We start from the raw sequence: 25043 nt of genomic DNA, 5'->3' as shown, positions 1-25043 counted from the left end.
AGGTGATGGGCAAATTGTGAAAAATGTAGTCACAATCTTTCTCCTCCTGTGTCAAAGGCACCCTCAAAAGGAAGTGAAAAGGGACAGAAGTGAAACGTTAACGGAGAAAGTGCCACTTCCTAGCTGCATGATCTTGGACAAATGACTTGATCCATCTGAGCCTGTCTCGCCATCGATAAAATGCAGATATGTACCTCGTGGGACTCTTGGACAGGGAACTAGTGTGCCCTGTTCACCGCTGCGTACAAGGGTGCGACAAATACATGTTGACGGAATGCAGTAATTGTGTGTTTAGCACAGTGGCTGGTGGGTGCTAAGCGTCCAGGGAGTGGCAGCTGCTGGCACTAAGAAGAGTAAAAGGTCCTCAGAGTGACAAGCCCAGTCTTGCTAGTCCCAAACGTACCTCACTCAGCAGCTTCTACGCGGACCTGCGCAGTAGTGCTTTTCCCCGCCCCCTCAAGCATGAGGGCCAGTGGGGCGGGCCTCCGCGGCGGCGCGTCCGGTCCAGAGCGGAGGGCTGGGGAAGGGGTGTGGTTTAGCAGGCCCGCCCCGCCACCCACTTCCGGGCTCCGCCAGCTGCGCGCGCATCCTCCTCCCCCTTCTTTTGTGGTCCGGCCCATTGCGAGGGTGACAGGAAACCCTGTGCAGGGAGCGTCGCCATCTTGGACCTGCCCGAGGAAGATCCTGAGGGAGCCGCGGGAGCTGTCGCCGCTACCCCCGCTACCGCCGCTACTGCCGCTAGCGCGTCTGCACCTCCTCGGCCAGCCCGCTACCTGCCGGGGCCTCGGCTGACCGCCCCCGCCCCTCTCCGGCTGCGCCCGCACTCCTCTTCCTCGTCCTGACGCCCTCCGTCCCGCCCGGAAAGCTGCCCAGCCACCAGCAGCCCCCCAGGTAACCCAGGCCTTCCGCAGGGTCCGTTCGGCCGAGGCCTCCTCTCCCGGCTCTCCGAGGGACTAGCGGGGAGACGACGGCGAGCAAGGGACCGCGGGCAGGCGGCGCCGCAGGGCAGGCCCTGTCAGGCCGCGGCGAGCCCGGGGTCGCGGTGGGCGCCGCGGGGTCGGGCCTGCCGGCACTCCCTTGCCCGGGCCAGGGTGTCCCCGCGCTGCGCCCGCCGAGCCCTCTGGTCCTCTCCGCCCGGCGGAGGGAGAGCTTCGAGGCGTGCAGGGAAGGGTGTGTTCGGGCTCGCCTTCCCCGCCACCGCGGCTGAACTGGGCCGACTGACTCCCGGCGGCTGCAGACCACCCCCGCGGTATTTAGCCGCGCGGGCCGCGCCGCCTTGCTGCCTGCGAGCCCCAGACGTGGCAGTCCCCGTCCCGTAGGCCACGTCTGGCCCCGAGTACAAAAGGCAGTCCGCCGGCATCTTGGACCAGCGCCGGTGTCCTTGTCGTTGTGGCTGCACCGCCTCTGGACTCGGGCTGGAGAGGGGAAGGGGTCGGGGGGGGGGTGGATCTCTGCTTGCGAGGTTCCGGTGTGGGGGAGTCCCTGCGAGGCCCGCGACATCCTATCAGGCCCCGAGCCCAGACAGCCTCCAGCAATGAAGACGACGACCAAAAGTTTTGGCATTTCTGGAGTTGAAAAGAAGGAACAGGCGTCGTTTCGATTATTTGCATTTTACTCTGTGCCAGGCACGGATTTACGCGTCTTCGCACAGGTTTGTCTTGCTTCACGTAGCTCTTGGTGACAAGACGAGTTACCCCCGTTTCCCGAGTGAGGAAACTGAGGCTGGAAGTTGTGATGTGGCCGGGCGAGGATGGCGCGCGCAGCCCGGGCTCTCCCTGCGCCCGGGTCGGGCCGGCTTACAGACCTGCCCGCGTAAGAGGTGGCCGCCGCCTCGTCCCTTTCTCCTTGCTTTTCCGTCAGAAGAAGCGGGTTGCCCCTTTATAACCCGAAGCCCGTCGCGTCAGCCACCGCACTGCCAAGCGTCACCCCCGCAACTCCGGAGGGCCGAGGGCAAGATTTCCGTTTTGTGTTTGCAGGAGAGACTGGGGTTCCCGGAGGCCAAGTGCTTTCCCGGTGGCTCCACAGCAAGTGTCAAGAGCGCAGATTTGAGCTCTTGCGAAGTGGATCGCTCATTTCACAACCGCCTCTTATTCCGATGTGGTTATTAAGGGCAAACTTAATGCGGCACTAATTTAGTTCTCACTCCTCCTTCCAAAACAACCTTGCCCTAGTCCTTCAGCTCCCATTCCCTCTTCCCCTTTCTGAAGTTCTTCCTCAGTATCCTGAGTGGGCGCTTGCTTACTTGGTCATGCCTTGAGGCATTTAATATGTAATGCATTTTTGCTTTGACTTCCTAGTTAAGTGACCATAAGCAAGTTACTGAACCTTTCAGACTCAGTGGTCTTATCTCTACTGGGGTTAATAGTACCTACATTTTTCAGTTGTCATGAGGCTTAAGTGGGATTAAAAACCCTTAGCACGTTGCTTGGCACATTGTGTCCCATTACCTGTAACAGTGCCAGGCATGTAGTGAGTGTGTAGTATTTATTGAATAAAGGAGAAGACCAGGGCTTTGGAGAGCTGTGGATTTAGACCTGGGCCTTAATCTTAGCTTCTCCTTTCGTGGTATGTATATGGTCGCAGATAGATCACTTCTCTGAGCTGGTTCCTTATCTGTAAAGTGAGTTTTTAGTATTAGAGATTACTTATCAAATAGCTGGCTATATATTAGGCACTCAGTAAATGGCAGCTATTTAAAAGATGTAAAACCTTAGATTCTAATAAGCTAAAATTCCTTGGAATTAGAGCTGCATTAAAAATTATTTTTGCTCTGTATTTTATGTTAAACTTTATAGCTGTTGTGTACTTCAATTATGCAACAGAATTTGGGGTGTTTTTACAACTGATTTTTATCACAGTATCAAATATCTTTGTATAATCCTAATAAGATATTGTGCTTGGATGAAACCCTTGGTTAAGACAAATAGAATATGTTAAAACAAGAGCAATTGAGAGGTGCTTCATACTTCATCAGTAGAACTTGAGACATTTTTATATGGTTAAATGCCAGGCATGGCTGGAGACAGCAATGTACCAATAGAGGTATCAAAGTTGTTCTACTTTACTTTTTAAATACTTTTATTCTAGACTATTTTAAACATACACAGTATAGGGTAGTTTGTTAAGCCTTCATACACTTGTCAGCCAGTGTCAACAATGATCAGCAATCGTGTTTCATCGAGGTGTACCTGTACCCTCTCCACCAAATTATTTTGATGCAAATCTCAGACATTCTGTCATCTCAGTAAAATTCTCACTATTACTAATCCTCTTTTTTAGAGCTAATCCTCTTTTAACTGGAGTAGTAAGGGCAAAGTTTTTATATTTGTTTTTCTTCTAAGTACTTCTGTGAACATAGGTACAGTATTGGAGTATTTTATTTCCTATTCATAGCATACCATGCTATTGACACATGAAGGAATTGTTTTTTTTCTTCCATTATTGATTTGTAGAAAGGTGTGTGACGTTAGCCTGTCAAAAGTGAAGTGTTGATTTTTATTGTTGTTTTTTAGGTGAGTTTTAGAAATGGCTGATTTTCAGAGGTTGAGCAAAGGAAATTGACACTCACTTTGATTAGATTATTAGGGTGGCCACGGAAGTTTCGTGTCTACTTGACTTAAAAATCAAGCAGCATTCTACTTTACTGGGCTAGAAGCAAATCAGAATGCTTCTGTTCTTGAAGTTTCTGAAGGCAGGGACAATGTTGTTTGGCTTTTTTTAAATCATTATTGTCAAACCTAGTGTAAGGCTTTATGCTTAGTAGATGCTTAACATATATTTTTATATTGGAATCACAACAGCAGTTTGTCTTGATTCTGGTGTTTTTATATCTTGCATGTAAAAAAAAAAAAATAACATGGTCAAAATTGAAATCACCTGAAATATTTAGCGGGTTGATTCCCCTCCTTCCCCCTGTATTGTCTTGAATCAGTTATGTAAAAATTGCACAGTAACATCATACGTTCTAAGAAGTAGAATAAAATAACTGTATAACAGTTGTGAAAGGATTAGTCAGAAAGGGAGCATAAGTTAAAGTAAGGAACCAAACTACAAAAAAAAAACAACCAAAAAAAAAAAAAAACTGGAAATACCCTTGCTTATTGGAGTATTTCTTTTTTTTTTTTTTAAGACTGATCATATGATTGACTTCATATAATGTTCCCCATATTATTAGTGAATGTGGAAGTAATGTTGGAAATACTATGAATGGGAGTTCTTTCGTTTTGGTTTATTTTTTGACTTGTTTTGTATCAGAATTGTATATAAATGCTTTAAGAATATTTAATAGTCCTTTATTTTTCCCACTTTGAATTTTAGTATAGCACATCCTTATTATACTGTCAGTGCAGGAATGGATAAAGAAGTTAATAAATTCTCTTTTCATTTTTCTGGTCTCGGTCCATATGTTTGTTTTTACAATTTGACATGTATCCTATGTTATGTGCTTATAGGATTGAAGTGTGTGTGTTTATGTTCAAAATGGGCTATGCTATCACATCCAACTCAGGCTGTTTTTCACTTAAAACCGTGGATATTATTTCCAGGTTAATAACATCTATCTTTAAATGGTTTTTAAACTAGGTGTATATTGTTTCATAGTACGCATGTATTGTACTTTAATTAGTCATTTCCCTGTTAAGAGTTTAGATTATTTCCAGTTCTGGGGTTTTTTTTGCTATAAAAATGCTGCATTTAATGCATTTGAACCTGTAACCTTGTGGGGTGAAACTTTTTTCTGTAGACTACTTTTTATTTTAAGTTTTTTTTTAAATTAAATCATTTTTATTGTTATTCTATTACAGTAGTCCCAATTTTTTCCCCTTTGCCCTCCTCTGCGCCTCCTCCCCATAGTCAGTTCCCACACTGTTGTCCATGTCCATGGCCATGGCCATGGGTCATTCATACATGTTCTTTGACTAGTCCCTTCCCCTTTTTTCTACCATTATCCCTCTCCCGCCTCCTCCCTCTCCTCTGGTCACTGTCAGTCTGTTCCACCTTTTCATGCCTGTGGTTCTATTTTGTTCGTTATTTTGTTCATTAGGTTCCTCTTTTGGGTGCGATCATATGATATTGTGTCCTGTAGACTACCTTTAAGTGGGTTTCTTGACCAAAGGGTGATTTGGATTTTTTTTTTAAGATTTTGAAATATATACTTGATTATGTCCAAAAAATCTTGTGGCAGTTCATACTCCCACAAGCAAATTGTATGAAAGTGCCTACCTTCACATCTCTAAACTGGTAATTTATATGTCTGGATAACTTTATTTGGAAAAACATCCATAATTTTGTTAAGTGGAAAAAAAAAGTATGTTGAAGTGTTTTGTGCAATAGCAAACTCCAGTTAAAAAATGTGTTTCTCACCTTAACTGTGGTATGTTTCATGTTAAAGAGATGAGGTTGCAAAATCCTGTTAAAGCACTGTTAAGCATAGTTAATATTTAAAACTGGCCACACAACAGTTATTAGTGATTATGCATTTAATAAACATTTCTCTTGACAGGAAGTTTTGAGCTGAATTTTACATGCACTGAGAGAGAAACTATTACCCTGATTTTTTAGTATAATCATCCTCCATCTTTCTCTAATTGAGTTTTTGCTTTTATTTTTATCAGTCCATATATTTATGTACCTTTCCTAAGCTATCTTAGAGAAAATTGGGTTCTTTGGAATTAGGCCTGGGTTCAAGTTCCAGCTCTGCCATTTACTAACTTTGTAATACTGGCCAAATGTGAATTTCTCTAAACTTCTATTTATTTAGTTTTTACATGGATATGATAATGATTTGGAAGAGTTGTAAGAATTATGTAAGGCAGTCAATACAGGGAAAAGTGCAGATCATCACATGGTTTGCCCTCAACAAATCTTATTTCTCTTCAGAAACTTCTTTTGTAAATAGATATAATATGAATTATTATTACTAGTATTATCATTTACTCATATCTGTAAGTCCTGATTACAGTGCATACTCTGAATGTAATTATTTAACACTGCTTATTCATAATATTAAATTAGAACCAGGTGAGTGAACTGAGAAAGATTTGTATCCCAGAGTAGCACTATAGGGTTTCATAGATGTGCTCACAGGCACATTTCATAACTGGAGGAGGGAGGATGGTGTAATGGTGAAGAGTGGGGTTCTTCACAGTCAGAACAGTCTTAAGTTTAATGTAGACTTGACCAGTTAGCTGTGTGACCTCAAGTTACTTGCCTGTTCAGTCTTTCCTCATCTGTAAAATGAGGGTAATAATCACTTTTATAATGGTAGTAGTAAGGAATTAAGTGAGATTGCATGCATGTAAAGTATTTAGCATATTCCTTGGCTTACATTAAGTGCCCAGTAAGTGCTAACCGTACAGTTGTGTTTGTTATTAGTTTTCATGTTGTTCATATATTTAATGATGCCTGTTGTCTGAATGTAGTGCTCTTTTTTCCTTAAAGAAATCGAAGGCATTAAAGGCGATCTTATGTACATATGAACTTGATTCAAATGCTTTTTATAAAACATGGAAGAAAGTGCATTTTAATCATACCAGTAGTTATGCACTAGTTACAGAATATTACCAAGATATTTTAATTAGTGGAGATTGTAGTGTTAAGAGGTCAGACTTATGTTTTCAGAGCATTTGATCTAGTTTAACATTTCTAATGCCTTTTTTCTTTTTTTAAGCAGAAACACCCCTTAAGTAATAGGGTAAAAACTTTTTTTCCTCTTCCAAAGCTAGTTGCTAAGTAAAAATATGTTTCTCATCTTATCATCTTAACAGTTGTATGTTTTGTGTTTAAGAAATGAGGTCGGGAAATCCTTGGTTAAAGCAATATTAAATAGTTAATATGCAATATATAGAAATGTACGCTTGAAACCTTTATGATCTTATCAACCAATGTCACCCAAATAAATCTAATAAAAGAAAAACAAAGAAAAGGTCACTTGACTATTGTTCTACTACAAATGCATAATTTTGAGTGAATGTTATCAATAACCTATAGGAGTATATTTAAACATAGCTTAGTATCTTACCTTAGAGTAAGAAAAGGAGGATCTGTTGTATTAGTAGCTACAGTGCTAGATATTTTCTGCTTTCCTTGTTACTGAAATTAGTACATTTGAGTAATTTTTTAAACTCTGCTGTTATGGTTTTTATTTGTAATTTTTAAGAAATATGAACTAGAAAATTGTGTGATTCAGTAGAGATAGGCATTGGTATTCTATCTGAAATGGTGATCATTCTCTTATTTGGAAATAGTTGATAGCAAGTAATGCTTGGTAATTTTTTAAAACATTTTCAAAATTATTCATCTTAGTAGATATTTAATTAATGAATTCTTGTTTGATAATTAGCAAGTACACAAATTAGTACAACTAGAACTGGGTTGTAATGTCATGATTAGCTTTTAGAGCATTTCAAGTAGAAATTGATATTGTTAGACTCCATAGTTTTAACATAAAATAGAAGGAAGCAAAGTCTGTACAGCTACAACTTTCAGTAAGAATGGGGAAAAGAAATAGGAAAATCAGAAGGAGAAGAACGTGAGAGAAATAGTAATTTAAAGGTTACTGAATTATTATTTTCCCCCAAGTTTGGGGGAAAAAAGAGCTATAAATTAACTAGAAGAAAAGAGTCTGGGAGGAGTACAAGTTAAGACATTATAACCTTTAAATATAATTTTTATTACAAGAGATTATTTTTTTCTTTGTGTTTGGGATCTGGTTCAGAGAGATCTTGTGAATAATTCAAACCGATTTTTCCTTCAGGACCATGTTCATTCTTAAACGTTTTGAGTCCCCAGTGTCTGGAAAAAGGGAATCAGGATGATGATCAAAATTGGAGTTAATCTTAACCAGAAAAATCCCTTTTCCTGAAAGAACTGGTTAAGTGAGGTTTCTTTGATGTTGAAGACTGATTATAAATGTGTTACAACAAGTCAAGCCGGAGTGGGTAACAGGGCATCCACTTTTGTTGAATGTAATTCATAGAGCTAAGAGAGGAGACTATATTGTGTGAAGTGACTGTCCAGTAATTTACAACTTCTCCTTCCTTAATAACAATAATTTACTTATTTTACATATATACTTTTTCTACAGGTTATATTTTATTATGTAGAAATTTTATTTGAAATGTTATATAAGAGGGTGTTAATTTCAGTAAATGAATTTCTCTAGTCATACCAAATATATTGCTTTTGTAATGTAATAGTTGTTCAGAATGGTAAAAAATTAATGAAAATCAAATTTTTAAAAATGATGGTTAAACCTTCATATATATATATATATATATATATATCTTTGCTTAAACTGAAAACTGATTTGAGGATAATTTTATTGGGAGTTATTTCCAGTATTGAAATTTACCTCTTCTCTAGCACCTAGCAGTGCCAAGGCATTCATTTGAATAAAGTGAAGATTTTTTTTTTAAGTTATTAAAAGTAGGAGAGAAATTAGAATTCTTCAGGATAAGTCAGTTGAGATTAAGAAATGGGCTGTGATCTTTTGAAGTACAGTATATTCTAATATGTAAACTTTCAAATTTTATAAACAAGTAGTATTTTATGCCATTATTTGATATATTAATCTTCAGATCCTACATTAGGTTGAACCATATGAAATTGCCAATGATTGACTTAAAAAAAAATCTACAAGGACAACAGTTTCATGTGGTTGTATCTAAATCTGTCCTTAATTTGGGTTGGAAATAATGTTTGCTCTTCCTTTGAATGCTACGCTAACCATTGATTTTGAGTAGAGTAAAAAAGTTTGTGTCTATAAGTTAGTGGTTAGTTTTTAAAAAACATTCTTTTGTAAAAGAATCAGAGAGTTCTGAACAAGTAGACCATCAGTAATTCACATGACCAGTTAATAGGGATGAGACCTTAAGGAGGGAGGAGGACTATTTATAATGATGCTTAAATCGAATTTTTAAAGATTTCCTAGAGTAACATTTGTTATTGGATATTTGCTAGTGTGAAATATTAGAATTGTTTTGATATAAATGTTTTATATTTTCATGAATAATACATGAGAATATTAAAGCAATGTTCATCCATAAAAATGTTTTTTTGATCAATTTAGGAAATGCAGTTTTACTCTGACTTCCTGTAACCAATATTTTGTTTATAATTAGTGTGCTTAATCCTATATATCTTTAAAGGATAGCAATTATCGGGTTGGGTATACTTTTCTACTGAAGTAACACAGTTTTCTTTGTTTTTAGTGCCACCATGGCAACTGCACCATACAACTACTCTTACATCTTTAAATATATTATTATTGGTAAGTTTATTTAACTTATACTTTTGTTCACCAAAGAAGGTTATAATATACAAAATACTTACATACTAATACTTAACATATCACTCCAGAAGTGGATGGTTTTCTCAGTGCAAAATTACAGCTCTTTTAAGAAGATTGATTTTTGCATAACCATGTATGCTTTTCGTGTGGCTCTGGATACTGGTGTAGTACAACGCTGGGTATCTTTGAAGTGACGTTGGTTGTTTGTGAGTGCTACCTGAAAGCGTGTTAATACTGGAATGAAAAATAATTTCTGAGTAGTGCTACTACATTCCAAAAATTTAATGAAAGCCCTCAGGTCCCCCTGGATTCCAAAAATTGATGAGAACATTGATTCAGAAAGTTTTAATGTTGAGCTTATGTGACTATATTGTCCTGCTTCCTTCTCCAAGGGTTAAATTACTGTAGTACAGAAGTGACACTGTTTTGTTACGACTTTCGTATAGTGTACATACTTCTCTTATGTGGAATTTATGCAAAAATATAATAAATATGAGATAAGATGGGATCTAGTGAATTGGGCTTTCAAAACTTATTTCTGCTTTTTATATTCTGCTGCCTAGTTGTCCTATGAGTCTTTTGCTTTTATGCATGATTAAGGGAGAGAACAATATAAAACTTTGAAACAGCTCAAAGTAAAAACACAATTACAGTTTCCCTTGTTAAAAAAACACTTTTAAGCTGGTGGCTATTAACATAATTTATAACTATATTCTACCACTGCTAAAAGTTGGGAATAGTGAATTTGTACATCATTGTGAAAACTGACTTGTAGGATTTTTTTCAACTCATTATAAATTAGCTTTTCTAAGTGTCCCAGAAATTTGTGATAATGTAAAGGGTATAGCAATCATTGTATATGAGTGTAAACTTGAGAATTGTAATTGCCACTTGAAATTTTTTTTTAAACAGGGGACATGGGAGTAGGAAAATCTTGCTTGCTTCATCAATTTACAGAAAAAAAATGTAAGTTTAATATGTAAGGTAAAACATTAGTAAATTATTGTTTTCTATCCTTTAAAGTGTCATGTTCAGTGTACTTTATGCTTTTAAACATAACCTTTTCCTTTATATGCACTTTTGTCTTTAGGGAGTGATTTTATTTTTAAATAGGTGCAGATAAAATGAAATATGCCAACATATATAGAGTGTTGATTTTTATATGCCATATATAATTTGATTCACTTCAACTTTTTGATGGTAAAACTTAATTTTTAAAAATGTATTCTGTAATGTCAAATTTAAATTTAAATCCTTTTATTCTCTGACTTTGCATCATAGAAATTATCTTATTAGGGGAAATTTTGTTGCATGTATCATTTGTTAACTAATAATAGGTTGGAAATACTTAAAGTGGAATTCTGTCTGTATTCATGACTTGATTAAGATTCAGAGTACAACTCTTTTGGGTGGTAGGGTAAGGGGCCATTTTATTTTATGTAACTGATAGGCTAAATATAGTTGAAAGTGTTTATATATAGTTGAAATTATTTGTCTTTTTTTTTTTTTTTTGCTTAATATAATATTTTATAAAGTATCTAGTGGTCTGTGTGTACTTGTACCAGAGAATAGAGGGTTTAGATTTCCAATGGCTTAATTATAAGTAAAGGACTAACAAGTTTGTCCTATTGGGTTAGACATATATAACTTGCTAAAATATAACTATAAATATATATTAAGTATGATTTCATTTGAGGTATTAATGATATTTTCCAGGATAAAAATTTGTTTGACTAATAACAGAGTTCTGAATCCACTGATTTTTTTTTGTTGTTGTTGTTACATGTGAGGATAGTAAGAAGGATAAATAATATAACTTTGATGGTAGGAAGAGTTTATCACAATCTTTATTTTTAATTAGCAGATTATTTTAGTTCAAGCGTCAGGAAACAAGAGTCTGTAGACCAAATTCAGTCACTGCCTGTTTTTGTAGTTTTATTGGAACACAAGTATGCCCATTTTATGCATCGCTTATGGCTGCTTTTGTGTTTCAGCAACAGAGTTGAATAGTTGTAACAGAGACCTTTTGGCCTTCAAATCTTAAAATATTTATTATTTGATTTTTTACAGAAGTTTGCTGACCCCTGTTCTAGTCCACTTTTGTGACTTATTATTCTGGGTTTTGCTGATTATTATTATTTTTTTTCATAGTGCTAGCCTTAGTCTGTCTGTTTATAGCCTGCAAGCATTACTGAGTCATTTGATTCATACAGTGGGTTTTCCCCCCACTGGTCTTAATATGAAGCTTTCTTGAAGTTGGAATGTTATATTAAATATTTTTTCCTCCCTAACAGTTATGGCTGATTGTCCTCACACAATTGGTGTTGAATTTGGTACAAGAATAATTGAAGTTAGTGGCCAAAAAATCAAACTGCAGATATGGGATACAGCAGGACAGGAGAGGTTTAGGGCTGTTACACGAAGCTACTACAGAGGAGCTGCGGGAGCGCTTATGGTGTATGATATCACTAGGTAAGAGATTAATAATTTTCAACCTTCATATGAGAAAAATCTTTAGGCAATGTGGTTTCTTTTTTATTGATTTAAGCATTCCTTAGTTGGTAATTGTGTGACTATAAATGTGCTTATTTTGGTTTTACGGTTTCTTCTCTAAATTGCTGTGTAAGATTTAACATAACATGTTGATTTCCTTTTCTGAAGAAAAACTCTAGGAGATGCTTGTGGAGCTGACAAAAGAATACTATTCTGAAAAGTAGCATCAGCTGACTTATTTGAGGTGAAATAATATTTTATACCAAACTTTGTTCTTTTCACTTCAGTAGAAAGCAAGGAAGTCTTGAGGAATTACTCTCTTCAGTCTCTAGTGTTAAAGTTTACACCTTTTCAAAATTAAGACCAAGCAAAGAATTAAGTAGTTTTGCTACTCCAACATGGTAGATTATACAAAGTTCTTATGCTTGCATCTGAACGTGTTTGAGTTTTTAATTAAATCCTTTTGTGTTCTAAAATGGGCTGAAGTAGTTTATAGTACTTCAGGCAGTGAGATTTGACTTCATTTCAACTTGGTTACTTCTGGAAACTCAAAGCACTTTATACAAAGTAACAAAACTGGACCAAAACTGACTTTGGAAAACATGGAAAATTATGCCACTTCATTAAACTCTGTTGTTTACTGTAAGTTAGAAAATGAACTGGATCATCTTTAATGTTAGTTCTGTGTCAATCTAAAGCATTGTGACTCTGACTTTCAGATGGTGGGGTAGGAATGAATGAGTGGGAGCAAGTGATAATTAGACTTTCAAGCATATTTCCCTTTGGGAAATGCTTTAAACTGTTTCCTAGATTTGGGTGTTTGCAGGGTTAAAACAGTGAAACAGCCTTAACACGTTAAGTGCTGAGCCTGTTTTGTCTTCCTTTCCGGAAAGTATAGTGTCAGTCTCCGGTGACTGACATGGCACTTAATGTGTTAATAATACTCTCTATATAGCCAGGCAGTGATCAATAGTTTTGTGGGAAGACTGTTGAAAAACCTGGCCATCTGCACAGGACATCTTTTTGAGTGGTGCATTCCCGAAGACTTCACATAATTAAAAACCCCATGAATTAATAAAATTTAAATATGGCAATGTGTGCTTGCAGTATATTAATATATAGAGTTAATGGTTTGTTTTGCTTTTTTGGTATTTGTCTTTTTCCAGATTTATTGAGATATAATTAACATGTAACATTGTGTAAGTTGAATTTATACAGTGTGATGATTTGATGTATGTTCTGCTTTTAAACATTTTTTAGCATAGTACTTCTGGTAAAATGTGTCTGTTCTAAGTTATAAAACATACTTCTTATACTTATCGCTGGAGCCCTCCCTGGTGTGGCTTAGTGGGTTGGGCATTGCCCTGCAAATTGAAAGGTTGACAGTTTGATTCCTGGTCAGGGCACATGCCTCGGTTGCGGGCTGGGGCCCCCGTTTGTGCTGTGCAAGAGGCAGGTGATCGGTGCTTCTCTCTCTCTCTTCCTCCCTCCCTTCCCCTCTCTCTAAAAATAAAACATTAAGAAAGAAAAAGTGTACTGCTGGGAAAAACCCAAATGTTCATCAACTCATGAATGGATGGATGTACAAATGTGGTATATGCATACAGTGAAGTAAAGTTCAACCATTAGGAGGAAAGAAACATTGATATATGCTCTACACAAAAGGCCACAGTTTAGGTGATTCCATTTATATGAAATATCCAGAGTAGGCCAATGGATAGAGACAAAGTGGATTGCCAGGGAATGGAGAGTGATTACTAATGTGTATGGGTTTCTTTTTTTGGTGATGAAAATACTTTAGAATTAGATAGCGATCATTGCACAGCTTTGTGAATATTCTTAAAACCACTATATTGTATATTTTAAAAGGTTGAACTTCTATAGGATGTTCATTATATCTCAATAAAACTGTTTACAGTCAAACCTCAGTTCTCGAATGTCTCCCATCTCAAACAATTTGGTTCTTGACGAAGTTTTTCATGGAAAAAAAAGTCTCGGTTGTCGAACAAAACTTTGATTTTTGACCTGACAACCCTTTCACACTGATGATTACCTGTATGATCAGTAATGGTATGATTCGGCTTTCAAACAATCTCTTCTCAAACAGCCTTCTGGAACAAATTAAGTTTGAGAACCAAAGTACCTTTAGGCTTTAGATAGCTGTTTTCTTGACTCACTGATACTTCATAGTGACAGTGATGTTGCAGCCATGTTACTGTTTTTTTTCCCCCATTTTTTCCTAGTAATCCTTGACATTTTGCAAACTTAAAAGTCCCTACTTAATAATACTTTTTATTCTTGGCATTAACATTTAATCATTAAGGGATACTTTTCCAAATTGACAGCATAGCTTATCATGGCAGTTTGTTTGACTCTATCAATTGTTTAATAATCTAACATCCATGACAGAGTTAGGGATATTTTAGCACTTTTTTTAAAAGCTCTTAATAGCACCACGCAATGAGTATTTGGATGATACTGTATTTATAGATTTGAAATTATGGTGGTAAATTTTAAATTAATGAAACAATTAGCAAAAGTTACGGTACATCTAAATAATACGGTTTTCATTATTTTGGTACCACTTAAAGGGATGTATGGATTTTCCCATTTACTAAGTGGTCCAATTTGCAATTCTTTCTTATTGGCAGCTTTGACATTTTTATATCCATCAAAATCAGTATAAATATATTTTGGGGCTGTATTTAAGGTTTTTTGCATGAAGTAAGATACATGTATGTAAAATAAGGTATGCTGATATTATAAATATTGAGCATTAATAAGGCTTGTGTTTTTTAAAAATGATTTAACTGTTTACTTAAACATTTTAAAACACTGGGAAAAGTTATTTTGATTTATGTGACTTTTTTACATTTAGGTGGTAATTTGTGTATGATGTGATACAGCACAGTAAAAAGAGAGTCTGAGTAAGGAGTTCTTTTCAGTTCCCACTAGGAAATAATTAAATGTTTGGAATACTAAATTTCACATAAGCACTGGCAACTGGGGATTATGGAATATACTATTCACAAGGCTAAACTTGAAACACTTTCAGGACCCATTGTGTATAAAGGTCCTAGGCCTGGCTCTGAAATCATTTAAATCTTTGTGGGCTTCTGTTTCCTCACCTGTTAAGTGAATAAGATGGATAAATGTTCTATGAATCTGTGTAAGTCAAAAACATTTTCAAACTTCAAAGTTTTTATTATTTTGACCCCTTTGATAATGTCTGATTAATATACTGTGTATAATATTATAAATTATTTGGATGTGTTTGCTCTTTCAGGTCCTTCTTGTCTAGTGCAAATGAGCCTATGAGTTTTTAAACTCTTGCTTGGAGAAAGTGGAAGAAATAGGGCAGTTTGAAACCCAAAATGATTTAGCTGTGATAACAAGTACAAAGTTAGGATAAGCTCACTCTGATATTTGGGGACTTTAATTTCCAGTCACCTGTATTCAATGCCCTTTAAAGCCAGTTTTTATGTTGTTATAAAATTAGCTTACTCTTTAAGGAAAGGTGGATTTAAATTCTTTAATAATTTTAAAAAATTTTCAATTAAAGTTGACATAGTATATTAGCTCCAGGTGTGCAACATAGTGATTAGACTTTCTATGTAATTTACAGAGTGATCAGCTCAGTACATCTAGTACCCACCTGAAACCATACCTTTATTACAATATAATTAACTATATTACCTGTGCTGTACTTTATATCCCTGTGACTTTTTATAGCTGACAATTTGTACATCTAACCCCTTCCCCTGGAAATGTGATTTTTATATCAGCATATCATATGTGGCATAACTGACTTGGTTTTTAATTTGAAAATTTAAAGATGAATACAAAAAAAAAAAAAAGAAATACATGTTTGCATTCCACAACTGTTATTCTTTAGGGTAAAATCTAGTCAAAGCAAAAATACTTTTTTAGGATCTGTTGATTAAAGTCTGTATTTTAAATATTTATTGAAGTTTATTTTTTTTCTGTTAAATGGCAATTTTACATGGCAGTCACAAATGTAAACTTTAATTTTTGCAGAAGAAGTACATATAACCACTTAAGCAGCTGGTTGACAGATGCAAGGAATCTCACCAATCCAAATACTGTAAGTTAAACATCTGTTATACAGAAAATTTAAGATCTAAGCTAACCCAAAAAAGGAAAGTCATTTGCTAGTGGGATTTTTGTATTTGGATACTAAGAATGAGGATCTTTATTTTATTATTGAATTAATTGAAGAAGACATTTTTTTCAGTGCTAATTACCCCAGGTGTCACAGTTTATAGTTAGTTTTTTTTTTCATGTTTGTGGTTAGAAAAAAAAATGAAAGTTATGAATGGGGTGGTGATCTCATGTCAAGTGGAGACTATGAAATATGAAACTATCACTTTAAAATGGATCTGCATTAGTTTCATAAAATATTACCATTGGCAAAAACTGGGAAAAGTGTATAAACTATCTCCCTGCATTATTTCTTACAACTGCATGTGAATCTGCAGTTCTCTCTTAAGATTTCAGTTAAAAATAGAGTTCTGCATGCTTTAAAAAATTAGCTTTTTAGCCAGACTGAGAAGACACTGAGATTTTTAAAGGCCAGCCACCATGCTACACTCTGCAGTATATGAAGATAAGTGGGGGTCCTTGGCCCACAGAAACTTACAGTCTAGCAGGGAGATTACCTGTGGGAATATAAATAGCTGTGCTGAAAAGTAGAGTGAAATATAAGTTAGAATAGAGTGACTAGGGTGCTGATGGGGTCCCAGAATGAGCAGTGCCATCTGGAGAAGCCAGCTTTATGGAGGAGGTAGGGTGTTTGAGCTGGGATTTCAAGGCTGAGTAAGATTTCAGTAGATGGTGTTGAGGGTATTCCAGGGACAAGGGAGGAAAGGCACTGAGCTGTGACTAACTCTGAGCTCCTGAAGAACAACGCCTATGTCTTACTTAATTTTGTACCCTAGCACCTAGCAGAGGCCTGGTTCAGTAATATGTAATCAGTGGTAACATTGGCTTTTATCAGGGAACAACAATTTAATCATATTGAGGGTCAGTTAACATGGTTTGCTTATTATGACCAGGACTGTGCCTAGGACTTTCATACCCATCATCACATTAAACCCATTCTAGGTGTATATATATATATATATATATATATATATATATATATATATATATATATTCACACACACACACACACACACACACACACACACACTAGGTATACACACACACACACACACACACACACCCATAGGTGAATGTTCATAGCAGCTTTATTTGTGACAGCCAAAAACTGGAAACAACCTAAATGGCACTGATAGGTGAATGGTTACATAATCTGGTACATCTATGCTATGGAATACTCAGCCATACAAAGGAATGAACTGTTGATGCATGCAGCGACTCAGATGGATCTCAGGGGCATTATAAGAATTGAAAAAGTCAGTCTCAAAAGATTATATTCTGTGTAACTCCATTTGTAAAAAGCATTCTGAAAAAGAAAATTGTGGATGGAGAACAGAGTCGTGGTTACCAGGGGTTGGCAATGAGGGTGTGGGGGTGTGAGTAGTGTGAGTTGACTATAAAGAGGGCAACACGAGGCAGTTCCTTTGCAGTGATGGAACATTTCTATATTCTGAATGTGATGATATAAATCTGTAGCTTCAATAAAATTGCATAGAACTACACACAAACACACGAGTGTGTGTAAAGCTGCTGAAATCTGAGTAAGGGCTATAGATTGTAGTTATAGTTTCCTGGTTTTGAGAGTATGCTGTAAATACGTAAGATGCTACTGTTGGGGAATCATAGTGAAGAGTATATAGGACCTCTCTACTCTTATAAACTTCGATGATTCTGTAGTTATTTCAGATAAACTGTTTGTAAAAACAAAAAGCCCTTACTGTAGAGGGTCCTCCGAGGAGTGTAATAAAAAACCAGCTATATCCTCCTGCCTTATTTATGCCTCTTGAAATCTTACCAGATCTTCCAAAAGAAAAAAATCTCTTCTTTAAGGTCCAGCTCAAACATTAACCTTTTCTGTAGTGTTGCCTTTGATTTCTTTGTGGAAATTACAGAAGTTCACCCTTACCTGCATAGGGTATGTTCCAAGACACCTCACTTGTTGCCTGAAGTAACAGATAGCACTGAACCTGATATTAAATACTGTTTTCTTCTTATACATACATACATACCTATGATAAAGTTTAATTTCTAAATTAGGCACAGTAGCCCTGGCTGGTGTGGCTCAGTGGATTGAGTGCTTGCCTGCAAACCAAAGGGTCACAGGTTCGATTCCCAGTCAGGGCACATGCCTGGGTTGCGGGCCAGGTCTCCAGGTCTCCATTTAGGGGTGTGTGAGAGGCAACCACACATTGATGTTTCTCTCCCTCTCTTTCTCCCTCCCTTCCCCTCTCTCTAAAAATAAATAAATATAATCTTTAAGAAAAAGTAAATAAATTAGGCACAGTAAGAGGCTAACAACATTAATAATAAAATAGAATAATTATAACTACACGGTAATAAGTTATGTGAATATGGTCTCTAAATAATTTTTATCATACTCTTATGATATTGGTGATCACAGGCAGCTGTAACTTTGGAAAGCAAAAAACTGTGGATAAGGGGACTCTTGTGTGTTTTGTTGGTGGTATATTTTATTCCTCTGTCTTATCAGTATGCCTTTCAGAATGATAGGAAGTACTGTGTAGAAATTCTTAAGGAATTGGGAGAAGAGGCAGTGTTTCTCTTCAGATTTCTTGTTTTGAGTATCTGTCTTATAATTGCCCTGTACTATGCTATTGCGATGTTAACAATCTTGGTATTTAGAAAAGAAATATTTCTCTTTGTTTTTTAAGTGTTATTATCTTAGTCTTCAAAAGACCAGTGGACTGTTTGTGAAAACTTCTTCCCTCCTCAGTGATCAGTTGTCCACACAGATTGAAGAATGCTCACTTCCGTTGTTCTGCTTACCTGTCCTTGCTCAGTGTTTACATTTCAGCTCAAAAGCTTATTGGATACCATTTTTTGGAATTGGGAGAGCCAAGGGTTGTACTTTCGCATTAAAAAAAAAGTTGATGGTAGAAATCCCTTTTAGTTGAAACCATTCATTCCTCAAGTATCCGTATCTAGATTAGCACATGTGTTTGGAAGGGGGAGGAAGGGTTTACCAGTTGGTGTTGGTGTCAAATAAACAGAGACAGTCTGTCTATAAATCTACCCCCCCCCCCCCAAAAAAAACCCTATTTCCCAAGGCTGCACACTTTTTTCTTAGAACTTTTCAGAGCTGCCTTTAATTTTGGCCTAACTAACTTCACTTGTATAAAAGGATTACAAAGTGGATGCCTTGGATTTGAACTCACTGCATATGTGTTTGCTACTGCCCCCCTACCCCCACCCTACCACACACAACATTTGTTACCAGTTGCTTCAAACTTAGTCCTGCCTGGGGATAGTGTCCTCCTCCTACAAACTCCCTACAATTCTTTTTGCCTAATTTGAACCTTAATTTCCTTACTGGTTGCCTGAAGCAATTGAATTAGTAGTTTTTAAACTTTTTGATGGTCTCAGAAACTTGAAAATCTGATGAAAGCCAAGAATTTTCTCTTCAGGGACTGTCCTTGTTTACAGCATTTTGTGTTTAACTTCAGTGCATTCACAGGTCCCCGGGAGCTTGTTCCTGGGCCCTTAATCATCTTCCTCAGATAAATCGTAGTCTGGCCTAGAGCAGGTGTGCCTCCTGGGCTGTTTTGTTTTTGACTGGCTTACAGAGATAGGAACTTTTTTACATTTTTAGAAGGTTGTTAAAGGAAAAAAGCATATACAAAAAGATCATAATATGGGGCTCGGGAACCTGAAATATATCTTCTCTGCCCTTTACAGAAAGTTTGTGAACCCCCTGGCCTAGAAGATTGCTGAGATCCCTCTTAATACTAATGGCTTCATGATTCTGTAGTCCTGGCTGGTGGAGAATTGCTAGTACTTGTTCTTCTTTTTAGATTAACATGTTTTTTTCTATTAAGATTTTTGGATTTTAGAATTTTTATGGTTGATTTAATGGTTGCTTTTGTTTTAAGATGTCTTTCTTTTGGTCACACATTAGGTAATAATTCTCATAGGAAATAAAGCAGATTTGGAGGCACAGAGAGATGTTACATATGAAGAAGCCAAACAGTTCGCTGAAGAAAATGGTAGGTTTATTTTAAGGCTTTTAATGGCTCTTAGGGAGATTAAATTCTCACACTTGGGAGAATTTCTAAGGATTTTGATCCTGCAGATTATTTGACAATTATTTTTTAATGCTAACTGCCCAGATTTCAAGGGTGGGGAAATAGCAACATGTATTTGAGCATTCATGGTAGAGGGTAGTACAGTTATTCCCTCCATCTCACACTTAATTCTTTCATAAAATATTGAAGGCTAATGGGAAACCTTTATCCAGATGTTGCTTAAGAGAATGTCCCTGTGAGGTTATTTGAAATGTCCTAATGTTAGTCTGAATTTTATTTTTAGGCTTATTGTTCCTTGAAGCAAGTGCAAAAACGTAAGTATGGCTAAAATGAAATCACTTTCAATTACATTCAAAATTTCTCAAAGTAGAATCATATATATAAAAGATGCCTAATATATTTATGTGTGTATGTACACACATACACACAGTTGGCCCTTGAACAATATGTGTGCGAACTACATGGGTCTAGTCATCCGAGGGTTTTTTTGAATTGATCTGCCTAGTTCAGTTGACCCACACAGTTGAAACCCACCTTGTTCGAGGGTCAACTCCATCTCTGGGGATTGGCATGTTTGGAGCAGATTTTTGACTGGGAGGAAGGTTGGTGCCTTTAATCAAGTGTTGTTCAAGGGTCATCTGTACATAAAATGTATAAATATGTAAATGCATAATGCTTATGGCTAAGGGAATGGTAAGGAACCCTTTGCTTCCTATTTGACATTTCACAATAATATTTTTGTTACTTAACCAAAAAGATTATACCTTGATAATGCCTGCTGGTAATCAGTGTTAATAAACGAAATCGTGTAAACATTGCAAAAATGTTGGACTTTCAACTGAGGTTGAGTTTGGCATCTTTGAATCAAGCTCAGTCAGCCTGTTTAATACTTCTGATCGTGGTAAGAAGCAGCATTAGTCAATGTTAAGAGTAATTAGAAGCATAATCAACATTTCTGATTGCTATCCCATGTCCATTATTGAATCCCAGGACTTCCATCTTAGTTCTTCATTTATTTAGGCAAAAATTCCTTGCATTCTAAGAAGCTAGCTCCCTTTCATTCAGCTGTACTGTTAGCTCTAAGAGAATTGAAATGTGAACACGGCTAAGCATACACATGTCACCATCACATGATAAAAAATTCATGCTTGGCTAATCAGACTCTACAAATCTTGGAATTGTGTTTGCATCTTTGGAGATTTCATTTCTGTTTTTAATACCCTCTATTATTATAGAAATGGCCTATCATAACTGTCATATATTAATATATGAACATTTTAATGATTTGAACACATAGTTACCCAAATAGGGTTTGTAGAAATAGCTCAGTGCTATGTTTATATGCTTTCCACAGAAAATATTTTCCCATGTTTTCTCTTAGCTCAGTCTTCTGGTAATCTCTTTATTAGATGACAGTGGCTAAGTTGAAGACATCATGGCAGTTGACTAAAGGTTAGCAAAAGGTCAGTGTATAATGTCTTACCTTTTGTAGAAAACTGTGGTTCTCGAATAAAGTTGTTATTGCCTCTTAGGGGAGAGAATGTAGAAGATGCTTTCCTTGAGGCTGCCAAGAAAATCTATCAGAACATTCAGGACGGAAGCCTGGATCTGAATGCTGCTGAGTCTGGTGTACAGCACAAACCTTCAGCCCCGCAGGGAGGCCGGCTAACCAGTGAACCCCAACCCCAGAGAGAAGGCTGTGGCTGCTAGTGACCTCTTTGTTGTGGCTCTCATTTGACCTTTCACCTCTGTCTGTTGGAAGCAGTACTTTTTACTGCCTCATTGTCTTCTGTACATCTTACTGGGTTTAATTCAAAAAGAAAAAAACAGCTCTGTTGTAAAAACAGTTTAACACAATACTAAACTGCTAAACAACTAGATGTAATCAGGTTATCAAAGGCAAGTAGAGTAATCTCTCCTGCATGGTAAATCTAGACTTTTTTTTCCCCTCCTTGATTGTCCTTGTGATAGGTATGTCACCAAAACATGATTTAAACTGAGCATTGATGCTGGACTTCATGATTTTACACACCCCCCACCCCCCTTTCTGGCAAGGCTTTGTCCCACTGTGCGGTTTAATTTGGTACCTCGCCTTTCTCCCCATCTTTAACTGTTCACGTGTGACTGTTGTAACCGAGTTTTATTGCTGTGAAATGGCTTCTGATGATAGAGAAGGGGTTCTGTAACTGCTCCTGTTTCGTTTTTGATGGATCAATTCCCTGTTGTGTGGGTGGCATTTTTCTTGAAGAAGTTTGCTTCTGTCTCAGCCTTGCACAGGGAAAATACCCATTTCTTTTCTCTTATGCTTAATTAATAGCTTTATCTTTTTTTGTACACCATTTTATCCTTTTCTCCTTAGCAGAAAGTAAATATGTATAAAATTTGAAGGAACTGAACTAACAATACATTCTGTGTATATTATTTTAATGAAGAAAATAAATTGATTACTGGCATTGGAACAGTATAAAATACCAGTTTGTACAGTATGACCTATATGTGACCATGTTACTCCCTTCCATTTCACACAAGGAAATAGACACAACTGCAGTTCACAAGTAATACTGGCTCCACCCTTTGGTGCTGGCAGTGTTTGGGGACATTATGCTGGAAAGAGCTAGCGTGAGTATTAACACTAGCAGATTCTGTTCCATCTTTGCACTGTGGCTTACCTGCTGATTTTCTTAACTGTTCTTGTGCAATCAACAATGTGCTAACCTGCTTTTCTCTTTTTGTAAACGTTTCGCATTACAGGCTGCATTTCTTGCCTTACTGTATAGAAAAAGAAAAAAGGCTGGGTTTATTATTGCACATTTTAAGCTTTTATACCTTTATCTTCTTGGAATGGTGAGATTCTGGACAGCCAGAACTACAGGTCTGCTGTTAAGGGATTTTAAATTGTGCATTTTTAACACTACAGTGAAATAATTTAAGATATCCCTTGTGTTCTTAGTGAGAGGCACTGTTTTTTGTCATGTTGGCATAAATTGTTTTGTAAAAGGGAAAGTGTATCTAACAGTGTTTCAATGTTTGTGCTGATACAAATTAAGTTATTACTTTGCACGAGATGGTTTGGCCACTGAAAGAATGCAGTATTGCAAGGGAAACAATCTTATTTCTTTAGACAACAAACTTATGTTTTACCCAGTTCTTTACTTCTGCTTCTGTTGATTTCTGAGTTTAAGGTTCAGGCTGGGAATTCAGAAGTTATTGAAGTGTAGGATGGGTAAACCTCCATATATTATATAAAATGCACTCAGCTCAACTGCTGTGTTTAAAATACACATTTTAAATCCCTCTTTACAGACACTAAAGTTAAAAAAAGATACACCTTTCTGGTTTATAAACAAGTGATAGTACCAGAGTATTGTATAGTCAATGTTAAATAAAAGCCAAAACTGGAATGTGCAGAAAATAGGATTTGGTTAATTTGTGGACTCATTTTTATTTTTGTCTTGAACTTTTTTATAAAGAAGATTCCTGGAGTAGATTGCTATATTCTGTTAAAGACTTACAGTGATCCATTTTGCTCACATTGTTGCATCACAAGGGACTCACCCAGGGACCATGACCTGCGGGTGTGTGTATATATTTACAAAGACAAAACAAACAAACCACCCATTGGGATATAAGGTAGCAGTCACAAACTAAAGACTACGGCTTGTTTAGGTGCAATACCCTGATTTCCAAAGTTAGTTACAGTGGGTCTTATTGTTTTTGTGACAGGATTTATTCAGACTGCTGTACTCTTCATTTGATGTAACAAAATGCTATTAATCTAAATATTTGTAAATAAAGTACCTGTATCTAGATTAAAATTGTTTGTATTATTTTCTGAACTATAATAGGATTTTATATTTTCTTCAGATAAAAAATTATTTAGCATAAGTTGTCAATTTTATTTGTCGATAGAGAAATGTGCATACATAGCATATAAATTCCCATCACTTGGTAACTGAGTTTTTATCCTTGTGTTTGGATCACACTTGCACTGTTTTCAGCCAGCCTTTGTCGCTGTGAGATCACATTTGTTGCCTGATGGTGTTCTCCCTTAACTGTACTTGGGGCCAGATTCTGTTATTTGCATGTGTAATTCCCTGTAATAAACTTGGGTGCTCAAAAATAGAGGAGCAAATTGTCATTGTAGCATTCATATGCCAGACACTGGGCAAGTGCACTTTGGAGAGAAGGTGAAATTCTTTTAAATTTTTAATCCATGAGAGCTTACTACTTGTGTGGTCACATGTTTCTCTGGGTTATTCATTGCCCTTGCACCTATGAGGAGAGGCCCTCCTGACTAGCAATTGGTGCTTAGTACTTTTTATGCATTAGACATTCCACAATGTTCAAGTATTTTCCATGGATAATAAAGTGTTTGATGCAGTAACCTTGATTTTTATTTTTTGTTGATGATGTTCACATAATACAAGTTAGAGGTAGTAGAGTTTCTTTGGAAAAAAGTCTTTTGGAATCAGGTAGCTGGCTTCATACACTAAGTCAGAAGACTTAAAAGTTTTAAGAACCTTCCCCCCCAAAATATCTATTGGTTTAAGTATGATTTTTGTGTGTGTGTGTGTGTGATTATATGGTTCAGTTCACTACCCTTAAACACAACACTTAATGATTACCTTCCATTCCTATTTATTTGGGAATATAAAGAGGGTTCCATGTGGGAGTTTAGAAAGGTGTTTTATCCTCACATTCAGCACATGGACAGAACAAGAAAATGTGTCCCTGAAGGATTTTGATAACTGAATAGGCCAGATTTTAAGCATTTTTGTAAGACTTGTGCAAATGAAACAATAATATAAGTACAAAATACACTACCAAATCAATTTTTGTTTTGGAATTAGATGCCTTCTAGAATTTACTACGTACTAGTAAATTATATGTCATTCTCATTGTCTTCCTTGTAACCATATCCCGTATCTTAACAGCCCAGTTGTAGCCAAAACAACTTTTTAGGAATATAAACCTCAGTAAATAGTAAGGGAATTCGTTGTCGTCGGCAGCCGTCCGTCTCGAGAGACGATGGTGTA

General features: G+C 36.8%; 1 protein-coding gene across 1 annotated transcript; it reads left to right on the top strand.

The window, feature by feature from the left end:
- Positions 1-607: 607 nt before the first annotated feature.
- Positions 608-24391, top strand: RAB14 (RAB14, member RAS oncogene family). The gene is made up of 8 exons (XM_090274655.1): positions 608-891; positions 9210-9268; positions 10202-10255; positions 11584-11761; positions 15821-15887; positions 19881-19968; positions 20291-20321; positions 21540-24391. Exons 2-8 carry the CDS (start codon positions 9217-9219, stop codon positions 21715-21717), a joined length of 648 nt encoding a protein of 215 aa, XP_090130781.1. The 5' UTR covers positions 608-891; positions 9210-9216; the 3' UTR covers positions 21718-24391.
- The last annotated feature ends 652 nt before the right edge of the window (positions 24392-25043 follow it).

This window comes from Furipterus horrens, unplaced genomic scaffold (genome assembly GCF_987537825.1).
Source record: "Furipterus horrens unplaced genomic scaffold, mFurHor1.1.pri manual_scaffold_4, whole genome shotgun sequence".
Classification (NCBI taxonomy): Eukaryota; Metazoa; Chordata; class Mammalia; order Chiroptera; family Furipteridae; genus Furipterus; species Furipterus horrens.
The sequence above is the reverse complement of the archived record's forward strand: the minus strand, read 5'-3'. Positions and strand labels throughout refer to the sequence as shown.